At 42.0% G+C, this 14,653-nt stretch overlaps 3 protein-coding genes across 5 annotated transcripts; 1 reads left to right on the top strand and 2 right to left on the bottom strand.

Annotated features, from left to right (window-relative positions):
* LOC6627150 (PDZ and LIM domain protein 7) lies at positions 1 to 5,868 on the bottom strand. 3 transcript variants are annotated; one of them, XM_015174086.3, is made up of 6 exons: positions 4,934 to 5,868; positions 3,105 to 3,256; positions 2,941 to 3,032; positions 1,299 to 2,140; positions 1,124 to 1,191; positions 1 to 587 (listed from the first exon to the last, which is right to left on the bottom strand). In XM_015174086.3, exons 1-6 carry the CDS (start codon positions 5,138 to 5,140, stop codon positions 482 to 484), a joined length of 1,467 nt encoding a protein of 488 aa, XP_015029572.1. In that variant the 5' UTR covers positions 5,141 to 5,868; the 3' UTR covers positions 1 to 481. The 3 variants fall into 3 exon arrangements, with proteins under 3 accessions (XP_015029572.1, XP_070066178.1, XP_002048719.1); XM_070210077.1 differs by lacking the exon at positions 4,934 to 5,868 and adding an exon at positions 3,314 to 3,445; XM_002048683.4 differs by lacking the exons at positions 1 to 587; positions 1,124 to 1,191; positions 1,299 to 2,140 and adding exons at positions 2,176 to 2,504; positions 2,605 to 2,777 and having other exon boundaries at positions 4,934 to 5,829.
* A 1,913-nt stretch (positions 5,869 to 7,781) lies between these two features.
* LOC6627151 (protein TsetseEP) lies at positions 7,782 to 8,639 on the bottom strand. The gene has a single exon (XM_002048684.4). The coding sequence runs from the start codon at positions 8,637 to 8,639 to the stop codon at positions 7,782 to 7,784; it is 858 nt and encodes a 285-aa protein (XP_002048720.3).
* A 3,218-nt stretch (positions 8,640 to 11,857) lies between these two features.
* LOC6625755 (putative leucine-rich repeat-containing protein DDB_G0290503) lies at positions 11,858 to 14,369 on the top strand. The gene is made up of 3 exons (XM_002048685.4): positions 11,858 to 13,580; positions 13,769 to 13,865; positions 13,931 to 14,369. The coding sequence occupies exons 1-3, from the start codon at positions 11,967 to 11,969 to the stop codon at positions 14,302 to 14,304; spliced, it is 2,085 nt and encodes a 694-aa protein (XP_002048721.1). The 5' UTR covers positions 11,858 to 11,966; the 3' UTR covers positions 14,305 to 14,369.
* Positions 14,370 to 14,653: the final 284 nt, after the last annotated feature.

Here is a 14,653-nt window from a genome sequence, read left to right as displayed (position 1 = left end):
ATAGTTTAAAGATGCTTTTATTAAGTGACGACTTGTTGAAAATTGCATTTTTAGTTTTTCTGACAAGCGTTGTATGAATAAAATTCGAATTTCAACTGTTTACCAAAAGGAACTAATTTGCAAAATTCACAAAACAGTGGAAACAAAACATGTGAAAGAGTTTAACAAGAGTGAGGTAAAATTCAGTAAAAAAAATAGGATGATTAGCATATTTAGCACAGATTACGACCTCAGATTCTAATTAAAAAGGCAAAAAAAATATGAGCTACAAAAGCAGGCGGAGAACACATGTAAGTGAGTGTAAAAGTTGCCCCTTCACCTTGTGCGGCTTCTGCTGAAAATATTTTTTTTTTTTTTGTTTTTTTTTTTTTTGTTTTGCCTCTGACGCATTTTGCATAATGAACTCTATTAAAAGTTGGCTGGCTGCCAGCTGCAGCCAGCCGATGGGATGCCTAAGCGAGGAGCTGTGCGATGCGCCCGACTATTGCGTCTTATCCTTGTGCAGCAGCTCCTGTTTGGCCAGCAGCTGGATGCGCTGCCCAACGATTCCCAGCGGCTTGCGCGGCACCAGATGACAAGTTGATTGCCTGCCAAGGAAAAACACATGTACATATAGACAGCATAAATATGGCAGTCGGGTATAGGCGACTGCTAAATGCTCGTTCACAGGCTACGGATAGATAACTTGACAGACAGACGGATAGACAAACAAAAGGACGTACAGATAGACGGACGGATTAACAGACAGATTGATAGCTAGACTCGCAAACAAAAGAGCGGAGAGACATGAGTACGGACGGATAAATGGACATACGGAAATATTGTTAATTGACGGATAGACGAAAGAATTGGAAGGGCGAACGTACAGGAAAACGGCCATTCGGATAATTTGGAGGGAGAGCGCACAGACAGATATTTTGACGGACGGACCGTCGGATAGACGAACAGCTGAATAGCTTTATGGACAGACGAAAGAAGATACGAAACGATGGATATTCATATGGACGGACGGATAAGCTAAGAGACAAGCAAACCAATATACCCTTTGGCACTTTTGTGAGCGAGTATCAGAAGAAAAACACATTAGTAAATCGACATAAATTGGCCGGGGCTGGCAACTCACTTGTAGATGATTTTCTCACGATCCGCCCAAGGCCAGCTGCGCTCCAGGTTATCCAGCTTGAAAAGCAGCTGCAACAAAAGGTGACAATGTCAAAAGCGTGCGTGTACAGGTGTGTTTGCAGGTGTGTGTGCAGGTGTGTGTGCCGCTAATGAGGCGCCGCATTGATTGCTTTTACCTTTTGTGACTCGGTTGGCGATGCTATTGTTGCCTCCACATTCGCCTCAAGCGTGCAAGTGGGCGTGACGGTGGGCATGACAGTGGGTGTGGGCGTGGGCGTGGGCGTTGGCGTCGCAGCGCGCACCTTTGAAGTGTCAATCGCATTCTCCGGCAACTCCAGCTTCGGGCTGAGCGTCAAATCTGTTGCGGCATCGACATCGCCCTCGTTGATGCGCAGCTTGGGCACATTACGCAGATTCCAGGTGTAAGTGGTGCTTAGGAAATCGCTGTCATCCTCATCCTCATCCTCCTCTTCGCTGGAGCTGGCAGAGGCCACTGCAGGCAGCTTCATATAGTAAACGGTCTTGTGAGCTGCCAAGTCATCATCATTCTCCATCTGCACTTGGTCCTTGTCATTGTCATTGTCATTGCCTGGCTCATTTGTCGCATAATTGACTTCCGATGCATAATCCGATTCGGGCGTCAGATCCTTTAGCTGCTTGGCTACACATTCCGACACGAGCTCGTCATCATCTTCGCCATCCGGCACCTGTACCAGATCATCCTCCTGCTCCGCGTCCTCCTCGTCCTCCCCCTCCTCATCCTCCTCCTCCTCCGCATCCTCATCGCCGCTGGCCAACTGCTCGAGCAGCTCATAGTCGAGCGCATCCTCATCGTAGGAGAACTTGCGCTGTATGCGGCTAAGCTGCTGCTGCTGCTCCTCCTCGACGCTGAGGCTGCCAAAGGATTGAGAGACGGTGGCCAGCGTTGAGCTTAAGATTTTTGGTATTTCCGCAATGGCCGACAATTTGCGCTGCATTTCCAGCAGGCGCAGCTCAATGGAGCTGGGCAGCACGCGGCCTGCACGAGAAGCAAGCGATGACACAGAGACAGGCTTTATGGCAAATGGCTTTTATGATTTATTGCAAATACACACGGACACACACACACACAGAGACAAAGACAAATACATATGCAAATACAGCTTAAGATTTATGTACACGAATTCAAAGCAAAAACCAAGGCGTGAGTTAATTGGCTTGGGTGCGGGGTGTGAGAGGGATTACGGCTTGGGGGCTGCGGGTTGTGGCCATCACTTGGACTTGGATGCCGTGGGCAGGGCCAGCAGCATGTTCTCGATGGTGCTGCTGCGCAGCTCCTGATTATCGCCGACCTCCGCAAAGAAGCGTTTAATATTCCGTATAATGCGATGATGCGGCAGCTCCTGCGGGGCATTCGAGCGGGGTGGGAGAGAGAGAGAGAGAGAGAGAGAGAGAACAGGCGTTAATTAGATTGAATATGTCAATAGATTGGCATTCAATCACCTGATCCTCCTCGTCGGAAGACTCATCCTCGCTCAACTCAATGATCAACTCGTTGCCCTCCTCATCGAGTTGGGTTTTCGTTTTCTTTTTCTTGGGCTTGGGCGGCTCGGGCGGCTCTTGCCACATAATGGGATGCCAGCAGCGCGAGCCAAGCAATGGGGTTGGGGTGAAGTCTACAAAAAATATAAGTACAACCAAATTCTTGTGATCACACCAAATGCTACAACACATCATGCCAGGCGCATGCTTGGGCGGGATAGGGCGCGGAATTGGGTTTGGATTGGGAATGCATATTGGATACATGCTCTCGGTTGGAGCAAGTGCGCCAGAACTTACCCTTTGGCGGCGGCATTGGCTTGGGCACACGCATCACAATGGACTTCTCCTCGCCGGCCTCGTACATGCCCATCGCATCGTCCTCCTCCATGCTGTGCGATTTTACATAAGCAAAACAAATATATATATTTCTAGGGTATTTATGGCCAACTGGGGCGACCTACTTGCGCATGAGAAAGTGCACCTTCTTGGGCGTCGCGTTGATCCGTTCGTGTGCCTGGGCCAGTGTCAGCTGCGTGGCGTCCTCTTCGTTAATCTCGAGTATTATATCGCCCAGACGTACGCCCGACTTGTCGGCTATACCATTCGGCGTTACCTGCATAGAGACAGACAGCCTTTACCCTTTGGCCATATCAATAAGCCATATACATACTATAGATATGCTAGAAAATCGTTGAACTTTCGATTTCACGTACCGCACGAGGCAACAGTCAACGCGCAATTGTTCGACAAATGTTGCGTAGTTCGAGTTTAGGTCGAACAAATACTATATATACTATATATATACATATGATATATGACAGACAGCTTCAGATGGCTGCAAATTCGTCTATAGATATATGTATTCAGTTGTAGGTCTGCTCCCAAAACACACAATGAGATACTTGTTGCATGTATCTCAAAATTGTCTGCGTTAAGTGTGCGCTACAGCAAATCGATTGGCATATGGCTTAAGATATTACTGTGCCCTTTATGAAATAGTTTTGGAATAACTGAAAGATAATTATGTCTATTTTAGTTGTTAATATATGTTCATTTATAGTGTACTATAAAATAGGCAAAATTATCTTCCAATTATGTTATAATTGTTATAAACAAAACTAAAATAGACCCAATTAGTGTCTAGTTGAATTAAGCCCAATTTATCGAGGTGAACAATAAATATTAAATTTAAAGTTGATGTTAATTTCTTTATTTATTAGATTTATTATTTGATAAATAAATCTTTGTTGCTCTCCTTTCCAACATATAGATCAAATTAATCCATTCGCTTTCTATACTCTACATTTTGTATATCGTGTACAAGCTGCATATAACATCGTCTATGCCCCACTCAAGTAGCGTATGCGCATCGACACAAAAAAATAACAATTTATATTTTCGCCAGACGTCAAAACCGAATGCAATACATAGAAATACTTAGGCAGAAACACTTTTATCCCAAATTTTGTGAGCTTTCCCCGGCTCAAGAGTAAAAACAATCGAAACGAGAACGAATGCTGCCCCGCCCAACGCGCTGCCCGCCTTTGTCTTTTGTCATCAGCTGCACGGCAATTGTTGCTCATACGCCCCATTGCACGAGCGCCGGCAATGTGAAATATTCTTTTTGCTGATTTCGTCATAGTCGAAAAACTCGAAATATACGAAAATGTTGCTTGTGTTTATTTTCAATACCCTGTACGTGTGGAAAATGGGTGAAAACGGGGTATCATGGTGTTGGGAAAACGTATGTAACAGGCAGGCAGAGGGAGTATTTTCCGTAGCAGAGTCAATGGAGATATGTTCGTGGTTTAAGATTATCGATAATTATCGATTAAGTATCATCGATTGAGATTATCAATGAGTATCGATGAAGTATTTAACTATTCTCGATTAAGATTATAGATAAGGATCCATTAAGTATTTGATTATTATCGATAACTAGGAAATGCCGAAATATAGAAGAAAAACCAACCTCTCGTTGAGAGGAAGAAGCAGCTGGAATCTATGTAACATCAGCTGGTAACTCTATACAGGGTATTTGCTAGTCGAGCACACGCACTCTTAGACGCTTTTGGCCAGCGACCAAAAAGAAACGCGCGATGACGAAATAAGAATTGCAGCTGTCATAGCGCCAGCCAAAAGCCTCAATTGGAAATTGGAAAGGAATATGATTGGACGGAACAGTTGGGCGGGCTCTCAGGCTGAATATGGGGAAGGGGAAGGGCGAGGGGAAGGGTGGACTACAAACAGTTAAACGAGCGTTATGTTAATTCTCTCTCCATTTACGTACCTGAAAGACGGTTAAGGGCATGTGAAATTCGGCGCCGCCGGTTATCAGAAAGCCCCATTTCTCATCATCCTTGGAATCGTAGGCATCCGATTCCACATCGAAGGCGGGAAAGCCGTCCGTGTCGCCAATGCCGCAGGATACCTTGATAATGGGCGCCTTCTTCTTTGTCTCCGGCGTGGACCACAGTATGCCCAGAGGCTCGGGCATCTTGTTGTTGTTCCCTTTGCTGTTCCCTTTGTTTGTTTATGTTACTTTTTCTGTCTCTCTATCGCGCTCTCTCTCTCTCTCTCTCTCTCTCTCTCTCTCTCTCTCTCTCTCTTTCTCTCTTCTGGCCCTCCTCTTGTTGTTGCTCTTTTTGCGTGGCTGCTCGTTTTATTTATAAATCGAACCCCCTCTCCCTCTTTCTGTCGCTTCCTCTCTGTCTCTTGTTATCTGCGCTCTTTGTCTGGCTTTTTATACAATTTGTTGCAATAGTTTTTGCTTTTGCTTTTACTTTGCTTTTGCTTTTGCTTTTGCTTTTACTTTGCTTTTTGCCTGTCAAAATTCAGCTGCCAAAAAAAATTAACCCGTGCGAAATTGAGTTTTCTTTAAATTTTCCTGTGTTTTGCCGGCTTTTCACTTTCCGCTGGCCATTGACTTTGCGGAAATGCTTTCCACTGAGTTTTCCTTTAATGCGTCTCTTATATAATCAATTTTCACGCATTGCACAATGAAAACGATTTGAAAATTGCGCTCATTTCCTTCGAAATTTGTTTAATTGCACATTTATGAGTTTGCCAATTTCCAGAATTTAATACGTGTGTTGATTATGACAGCCAAATTTTAATGTAAGTATGCTGGGGTTTTTCTCCCGTTTTCCTTGGGCTTTTCCACAATTTTCTTTGGCTTCCACACGTTTGCACACGCCTCGGGCGACTAAAACTAAAAGGCAAAGCGCGAAAATAATTTCGAGAAGTTTGCCTTTGTGGTGCATTCGCTTTTTTAATAGTTGCCGCACGGTTGCTGACTTTTCCTCATGCCCCAACCCAATTGGGGTTGATTAGTTTCGGGAAGTGAATGGGAAATAAATGTTAGATAAGTGGAATTTTGTGATAACAACTCTCTAAATCAAAAAAAAAAATTGTTGCATTCGAATTCTTGAATTGAGCATACGATAATTATGTCTCAACTTCAATTGGAATCAGCCATGAACCGGTTATGAATCGGTTATGAATCGGTTGTGAATCGGTTGTGAATCGGTTATGAATCGGTTATGAATCGGTTTTAACATGGTTATAACTCGATTCTGATTATAGCTATATACTAGATGTACTAACCTTTACATATCGGGTATATCGCAGTCGTTGATCGCTTGCATATCATTCTTTGCACGTTTTCTCGATTTTTTATTTTTGTTTCTCTATGCTGAGCATTGGGATAGGTCCGTGAAAAGTTTTTCTAACTCGCAAGTTGTTGCTGCTATTTTGTTTTTAGTTTTTATTTAGCTGACAGCACATTGTTTGCATCCAGTTGCAATTCCTCGACTTTTTACATAGTAAATATTCCAAGCATGTTTATAAATAAGTTGCGCGTGCACAGTTTTTACGTTTGATTTTAATGATATTGTTTGACATTTTTCTTGGTAAGGTACATTGTCTCATTAGCGAAACACGTAATTGGGTATTATTCGCATATTTTGTTTACGCTCTGATTGTTCTGACATGAACTCAATATACTTGATTCAAAAGTGTGCCGCTTATCTGGTTAATGTCAAAAGGTTAGCCTGCAAAACCATCCACAAGGAATTTCATCAAAATACGCTATTTATAATTCCTGGAATATCAGCGAATGACATTTGTGCGACACGTGAACTGATTTATCGATCGAATTGTGTGCAACTATACGAATTAAGCAGATAAGAACACAGGCTGGATATTCAATTAAAATGTAAATAATAATAATTATTTAAAAATTTAATAAATTAAAAATATATTTTAATCATTTTCATAATCAGTTAACAGGTAGTTTATTTCATAATGTATTAATTATGTATTAATGTATTAATTATGTATTATCTTTATTTATATTTTGTCGCTAAGAATGCTTTATGCATTTTTTTCGATATTTATTGTTTATCGATAACATGCGTTTTAAGCACTTATCGATTATATGTTATCGATATTTAATAAAGCCGGGTTGTAATGAATGTTATCTTTATTATTCGAATTACTTTTGATTAATTATTAACTGAACTTTTGACTTGTTTATGGCTGAAATTAAGCTTAAATCAATATTAAATTAATTTTTATAGAGCTTTAAAATAGTTTTGAATCGTCAGCATTTGCTATTTATAAATATTCTATATTAATGAATATATATATAAATAAAATACATAATCAACTGCTTTCTGTCGACGTCAAGAACAATTTCATATGTGTCATATACGCGAAAGTCCTTCAAACTTCTGCCGGAGTCCTTGCACTCGATTTCAAGGCTTCGTGGAAAAGTTTTCACAGCATTTCGCTTTTTACCTATGGGAAAAGCTGCTTTGGAAACTCTTCAATAAGCCCCAAAAGTTCAAATCGAATGCGAAATTCTCAGCTGACACCGAAAATAAAAAGAAACAAAAAAAAATTGGACAAAAATCCAGACAGCGACTCCTTATCAGCCGGACATACCTCGCCCGCCCACAGACTCCGCCACATTTCTTGATTAAGGACGGCCAAAGGTGATAGCTGCAACAACAACAACAACAACAATAAGGCTGATGACGTCACGAGCTGCGATAACAAACATTTGGCATATTTTGAGTATTTGTTTTTTGTTTATTTATTTGCTAGTTTAAAGAATACGATTATTGAATTTGGCTCTATTCCACGTAGGTGGTCTCATTGTTGACCTCGTTGGAGTCCACCTCGAGCACCTCGCAGCCCTGTGCATAGTCCTCCATGTTGAGTGAATCGCTTGCTTCGGCCAACTGCTCCAGCTGCTCAATACTGTGGATTGGTTCCAGTTGCTCCAGCTGCTGGCTGGCATTGTCCGGCATGGCCTCACGCCGGCGACGCGTCGTCTGAGCTGTCTGCTCCTGCTCGGGCTGTGCCTCGGGCAGAGGCTCAGGCTGTGCCTCTGGTTGTGCCTCTGGTTGTGCCTCAGATTGTGCCTCAGATTGTGCTTCAGGCTGTGCTTCAGGCTGTGCCTCCGGCTGGGCCTCAGGTTGTGCCTCAGGCTGTGCCTCAGGCTGTGCCTCTGGCTGTGCCTCTGGCTGTGGTGCTGGCTGCTGCTTCTTTGGCTCCTGTCCTGGGCCATCCTCTTCAGATGAGCTACTTGAATCCTCACCAGCTGATCGGCTCTTACGTGCTTGGGGCTTCTCCTCTGACGAGCTGTCTTCTTTTTCCTGCTGCTGCTTCTCCGACTGTTGCTTGGCATCCGGCGTCTCCTCGGATGAACTGTCAGCCTTTGCCTGCTGCTGCTTCTCCGGCTGCTGCTTCTGTGCTTGGGCGCCCTCTTCGGATGAGCCGCTTGAATCTTCGCCAGCTGCTCGCCTCCTACGCTCATGCTGCACCCACTCCTGCTCCAGTTTCGTCTTCTCATTCTCCACACTGACTGAATCGTCCTCCATGCTGTGCCCGCCCAGCATCTTGAGCAGCTGCTCATCGGTCTCCTGGAGAGTGTCTAGGCCCAGCGGCTTAGTCCATGCCACATTTAGCATCAGCGTCGCCGCCAACATTGTTATAAGCAGCCAAGAATGCATTTTCTTAGAGTTGGCTTCTGCTAGTTAGTTAATCCTTTTCGAATTGTGTCTGTGTTTGTTGTGTTTGCCTGTTGTTCGCGCTGCGACTCGTGCTCCTCAACTGACTCGCGTTGCCTCCGACTGTTTCTTATGAACCCTGCCGGCTTACTTATTATCACATTGTAGACTTCTGATTTGCCAGTTGTTGTTGATAGCCACAGTCACCGCCTGTGTCAGTGCCTGCCATTCCAATTAAAGCAACATCGATTTGCCAGCCGAGCTGCAACCTATGCAGCTGACAGAGGCGACAGAGAAAGACCGAATCCATATCGAGAATTTCAGGCTTTACTTTGCTTGCACAACACGAATTCGCATAAAAAATTGTATTTTGATACACTATAGACCGAGCACTTTAGGACTGAGTTGAAATAGGTAACGCATTGAGTATATGGTTCGCCCCACAGTAAGTTCCTTTAAATGTCTGACGAAATATGTTAGGCATTGCGGAAAGATTTTCCAACTGTAAGCAAAGGTAAGATGAGTTTATGTAGGACATTATTATTTTGAATATTATTGAGAATAATACAATAATAGCATAGTATTTTTATATGGAAAGGGCATTTAAGCGTCGGCAATCGCAGCATAACTATACGGATCTTATTCATAATTCGGAATGCGCAATTTACTTGGGCGTACTGTCCGCTGGCTGTGTGCAAAATTCTCAAGCTTGACTTGCATAATAAATACAAATTGAGCTGCTGCTCTATGAAATTGATAACGCAGATCAGCAAAGATCAAGCGAAACAAACTGAACGCGCAATTGGCGATTATCGACGAGACGCGAAAAACTAAATAAACATACACACACGAAAAACAACATGAAAAGCATGAAAAACAACAAATAACATATATACATTCTACATTTTTAATAAACAAACGAAGAGTTTTGATTGGAAATCAGTAAATGTAAATAAATGTGTACCACGGTGCGTATGAATTTTGTTTAGTGGCAGACGTTGACCTGGCCCAAGACGCAAATGCCGTTTAATCCGCAGCGGCGACGGCGGCAGAGATAAAGAAAATCGCCTCGCCCCCCCATACTTAACCCACTCCTCCCACAGAAACAAAAAAAAGAAAAGGATTTGCCTGACGTGAGCGGCATGCTCAACAAAAGCGAACCGAAAACCGAAATGTACAAGTGTAAAAGTATCTTTCAGATTGCAAAGTATCTTAACGGCACAATTTGGCGTTCACTTATCCTCGAGCATTTAGCTGACACTTGCGACTTTACGCCCTTTTGGGCAGCATTTAAACTGGACTAGACTGAAAGTAATATAAAAGACGAGCTCAGCGATAAGAGTGAAGGCAAGAAAAGGTGTCGCCGACGAAATTAAAAGCAAATATTTGACGGCTTACAGTGGCTGCCAGAAGTCTTTGGCTGCTTATACAAAAAAATAAGTGGATTCATAGCAAAGGGCTGATTGAATTTGATTCCCCGTTGGGCGCTTGCATATTCCATTTGCCTCAAGTTGGGGCACATCAAAAGGCCAAGTGACGAGGCGAAACGAAACGGAATGAAATGAAACATAACCAAAACGAATTGAAATGTTGAGCCACTGCATAATTTAAGTGAATTTACAATTTATATATTTACGCCTCGCCTGTCTATACCCTGGCTGCCATAGAAGGGTTAACAGGCATATTGGTTTACAGCAGGCAGTTGCTTGAGCCCCGTTTTTTTTTTTTATTTCAGTTTCATTTCCAATGTTCCGTTGGGAATTTCAATTTGCAATGTTCAGGTCGAGTGTAAGAACAAATCTATGTTAAACTTAATAAAGAACTTTACGAAATGATTTAAATATAACAATTCGGAAGGGGGAATCATTATTTTATGATATATGTTTCACTTCTATGTTTCACTGTTATGTTTCACTTCCAATGTTCCTATGCAAAAATGTTATGCTACTTAAATACGAATAGAATTTCTGCCAGGCTTCCCTTTTTAATAACCTTAGCAAATGATTAAATTAATTTAGCTCGGAATTAAAGTTTTAAGACATCATGTTCCATGTTAATGTTTCATGGTCCATTTTCAATTTATCTATGCAAAATATGATTGCAATTTTCAATTACAATATCATATTTCTGGAACGAAAAGAAATTAAAAAAAAATTATAAACGAAATGAAGCTTGAATACGTTAGATAGATAGATTAATAGATAGATAGATAGATAGATAGATAGATAGATAGATAGATAGATAGATAGATAGATAGATAGATAGATAGATGGATAGATAGATAGACAGATAGATATGAATATATTTTATGTTTTTTTTGGTATATTACATACAAAATAAGATTGATCCTTCCTTGAAGAGTGAACCAACTTGTGGCTATAAAGTATCTTTCAGTCCAAATCAGATGCTGTTCAGCTATTTTGCTTGGATAAGCCGAGCCAAGCCCAACATAACAAACTGGCAACTGCTCAAAAAATGAAAAAAAAAACATTGCAGTTTATGTATATTTTTTATGTAAATTGCGATTTGTTCGGTTCGGCGGCAACGCGCACTGCAACATTTTATGCAAATCAACGGGCACCTGATGTCCCAAACGAAATATTTGGCTCGTACAAATTCATGTTCTCTTCTACGATTTTGTGTTCTTGTTGTTTTGCCTCTACTTCCTTCTTATTTTTTTTTTTTTTTTTTAGATATATTTATTAAAAATTTATCAATGTCATAAGTTTGCCGAGTCATCAATCAACTTTAAAGCGGCAAAGATTTGCTTAGGCAAAGAGAAATGAGCCGCAGTTGATTTAAGATAAACACATTTTTTTCGCATTTCCCGAGACGTGCGTTGAATTTATTTTCGGCCTGAAAATATGCAACGGAAATTGCTTTTCTATTGCAAATTGAACTTAATTTCCTAATTATTTGACTAATTTATGCTTAATTTGAAATCATTTTGCTTTCATTCGATTTGTAAGCAACTTTTTAATTGAGCAAAAATGTAGGCTGAATACATTTTTCAGCTGCAAATTAAATTTCTTCATAATTTTCCTAACTTTAAATTCATTTTACCTAAATTCAATTAATAAAAAGATATTTATATATACATATATAAATATGCAAAATTAAATTTTTGGTAAATTTGTGATTAATATTTATTTTTTGTTGTCTCTAAATCAATTTGCTTTAGATTTGAATGTTAGTTCGAATCTAAGCTTATCACAGACACATTCTACACTACAGCCAGACACTACAAAAAAATATATGAAAAAAATCCTAAAATCTTCTTAACAACACATAGACTACACTGATTCCATGGACACCGAGACAGAGAACCCCACAGATGGAGCCGAGGCGAGGCCCACGACAAACGAGGCCAATCCGGAGGTGGTCACAGAGATTGCTGTAACAGTGGAAGTGCCTGAAGCTCCTGAAGGTCCTGCAGCTCCTGCAGCTCCTGCAGCTCCTGAAGCTTCTGAGGTTCCTCCCAGAGAAGAACAACAACTAACGGAACCTGAGACCCAAGCAGTTGAGGTACCCATAGCGCTTAGAGAGGGAGCCGATGAAGCAGCTGACGCAAATGTAAATGAGGTATGGGATAAGAGCGGCCCGCAAACGGATGAGGAGAAGAGGGTGTCACGAAAGATACGCTTGAAGGAGAAAATTAATTTGCGCTTTACGCTTGGCGAAAGCGATCTTGTGGGCAACGTCTATCCGGATGAAGAGCAGGACGGCGATGTGGAGGGTGAGATAACCGAGTCTAGAGATGCTCTGCCGACCGCAGATGATGAGCAACCGGATCTTTCCGGTAAGCAAACATCTGAGCAAGACATGCTGGACGAAGAGATCAATGTCGACGACATTTTTGGCGACGACGATGTCGACGACGATTTCGATGAGCCCGAGGTGCGGGAGCCACCCAAAGGCGATACAATAATGGCGAAGGCGAATTTCCTTTCCTATTTCGAGATGCCATCATTATCTGATATATCCGAGGAGCATGCTGTCGAGGAGCCTAAGGCGCACAGAGCAAAATCCCTCATTTCGCAAATCAGTACGGCAACCGATGTTGGTAAATTTGTTAATCCCGTCACCGGGTATGTCGAGAGCGAGTCGACCAGCTCCTCGACCGAGAGCAGCAAAACGGATGATCTGGCCCTTGATTTGGGCGGCGAAAGTGATGATCTTGACATCGACTTAATAGATACTGATTTCCCAGACTTTAAGGACGTCAAGCACATCCAGCTGAGGGAAGATGACGATTTGGACGCGTTTGTTAAATTCAAGAGTAGCTTCATACGCGATGATGTCATTTTTGAGGATCCAGATGAGGCCGAGGCCAAAAAAAATAAACTGGAAATACATAAAATAACAATGGATTTTCTACACGAAATGTTCAACAATGTGGTCAACGAAATGGAAAATCTTAACGAATCCACAATACTCCGAAATAAACTGGATAAGGCCAAGCTGATGCTGACCCTAATAGATGTTACAAATAAGTATAGCGTTGAGAAAGAGATCAATGTTTATATCAATCTGAAAATGGCCGATTATTTCAAGCGCATGAAAAACTATCGTGTATTCGCCAACTTGGAGCCAAACACCAAAGCCAAAGAGCGACTTCGCTATTTGGAGTCTCTAACCCTGTTGGATCACCGTGTTCTGGTCGCTGCAGAGACCAAGAAGAAGAACGCCATACTTATGTCCAGCGTATTGATGGATCTTAGCTATGTGCAAAACATTGCCAGATATACCGAGGAGCATCTGGAGGAGGTCATTATGCGTACGCTGGCCAACAATAAATCGGATTTCATGAAACGTATCATCGAACGTGAAATGCGTCTCATGGCCCAGAAACGCAATGAGATCAGCGACACGCGTCTCTTTCTAATCACCAGGAAGCACACACTGGGACGCATCGTAGATGTACGTATCGAATAATCTTTTACCCTTTATATATTTATATAGAACCAGATCTTAGATAGTTTCATAAGTTAAATAGCTCTGGAATTTAGATAGATTGACTATTTTGCCAAGCTTCCGTTTCTGGTTGCTTGCATAAAAATTCTCAACTAGTTAAAGCAGCTGCTACTTTTCATCTTTTCACTTTGCAGAAAATACACAAACTGGAAACAATTAACGAGGAGCTCTGCATGGACGACTTTATAAGCATTCAAAATCAAGTAGTAGCATTGGACAAAAAAATCGAAGGTAATTAGAATTTCGATACAACGAACAGATCTCAGCTTGATATATTCCTAACGCTTCCCATGCAGAACGCAACAATGAGCTGAAGAAGCTGCGCTATAATTATCACACCGAGCTGCATCTGACGCAGCACAATCGCGAGAAGGCCTTGGCGCTGATCACCAAGCTGAGGAGCAATCGGTTCACGATGCGCAAGATGCAGGACAAGCAGCGCCATCTACGCGAATCTCTTTACAATGCGAAGCTGGAGCGCAGCACCATACGCAAACAGAGCTCGGATCTCAGTTTCCAGGGCGGACTCCTGTCCATGCCGGCCCTAATGCACGACTACGATGAGACCGTGCAGAAAGTGATGGACAAACAGGATGTTGTCAAGGATCTGAAGGATACCTTCAGGCGTGTCAGCCAGCGCATTATCGAACTTGAAACACGCTGTACCTAAATGCGAAGTGTCTTCTCAAAAAATAAACAGAAAACCCAAGGATTTTAGATGTATGCAAAGCTAAATTTTAGAATTTGTATTTGATTTATATGCACAGGGTATTATAATGCAAAGGGTATTTGAAGGAGACATCTGTGACCCCATAAGGGAAACATCGTAAAGTCGGTGCATGTATAAAAAACTTGTTTGTTTTTCAAGATATCTCGACCAAGCTGCCATAGGAACAACTGGCCGAAATTTCAGTTCTTATATGGAAATCTTTTTAGCTTAGCAGGATATCTTCACCAAAACCGGCCTTTTGCTAGTTAAACTATGCTAGCTTTAAATGAGCTAAATTCTGTCAAGAATC

This window comes from Drosophila virilis, chromosome 5 (assembly GCF_030788295.1).
Source record: "Drosophila virilis strain 15010-1051.87 chromosome 5, Dvir_AGI_RSII-ME, whole genome shotgun sequence".
NCBI lineage: Eukaryota > Metazoa > Arthropoda > Insecta > Diptera > Drosophilidae > Drosophila > Drosophila virilis.
The sequence above is the reverse complement of the archived record's forward strand: the minus strand, read 5'-3'. Positions and strand labels throughout refer to the sequence as shown.

What these genes read in the sequence shown, in the direction of transcription:
- LOC6627150 (XM_015174086.3), bottom strand. Translation starts at nt 5,140, where the DNA reads ATGCCCGAGCCTCTGGGCATACTGTGGTCCACGCCGGAGACAAAGAAG. An exon ending in TGCCCTTAACCGTCTTTCAG is followed by an intron (nt 3,257 to 4,933) that starts GTACGTAAATGG and finishes GTCTCTATGCAG; the next exon opens with GTAACGCCGAATGGTATAGC. An exon ending in GCCAATGCCGCCGCCAAAGG is followed by an intron (nt 2,141 to 2,940) that starts GTAAGTTCTGGC and finishes CTTCTCGTGCAG; the next exon opens with GCCGCGTGCTGCCCAGCTCC.
- LOC6627151 (XM_002048684.4), bottom strand. Translation starts at nt 8,639, where the DNA reads ATGTTGGCGGCGACGCTGATGCTAAATGTGGCATGGACTAAGCCGCTG.
- LOC6625755 (XM_002048685.4), top strand. Translation starts at nt 11,967, where the DNA reads ATGGACACCGAGACAGAGAACCCCACAGATGGAGCCGAGGCGAGGCCC. An exon ending in CACTGGGACGCATCGTAGAT is followed by an intron (nt 13,581 to 13,768) that starts GTACGTATCGAA and finishes TTCACTTTGCAG; the next exon opens with AAAATACACAAACTGGAAAC. An exon ending in ATTGGACAAAAAAATCGAAG is followed by an intron (nt 13,866 to 13,930) that starts GTAATTAGAATT and finishes CTTCCCATGCAG; the next exon opens with AACGCAACAATGAGCTGAAG.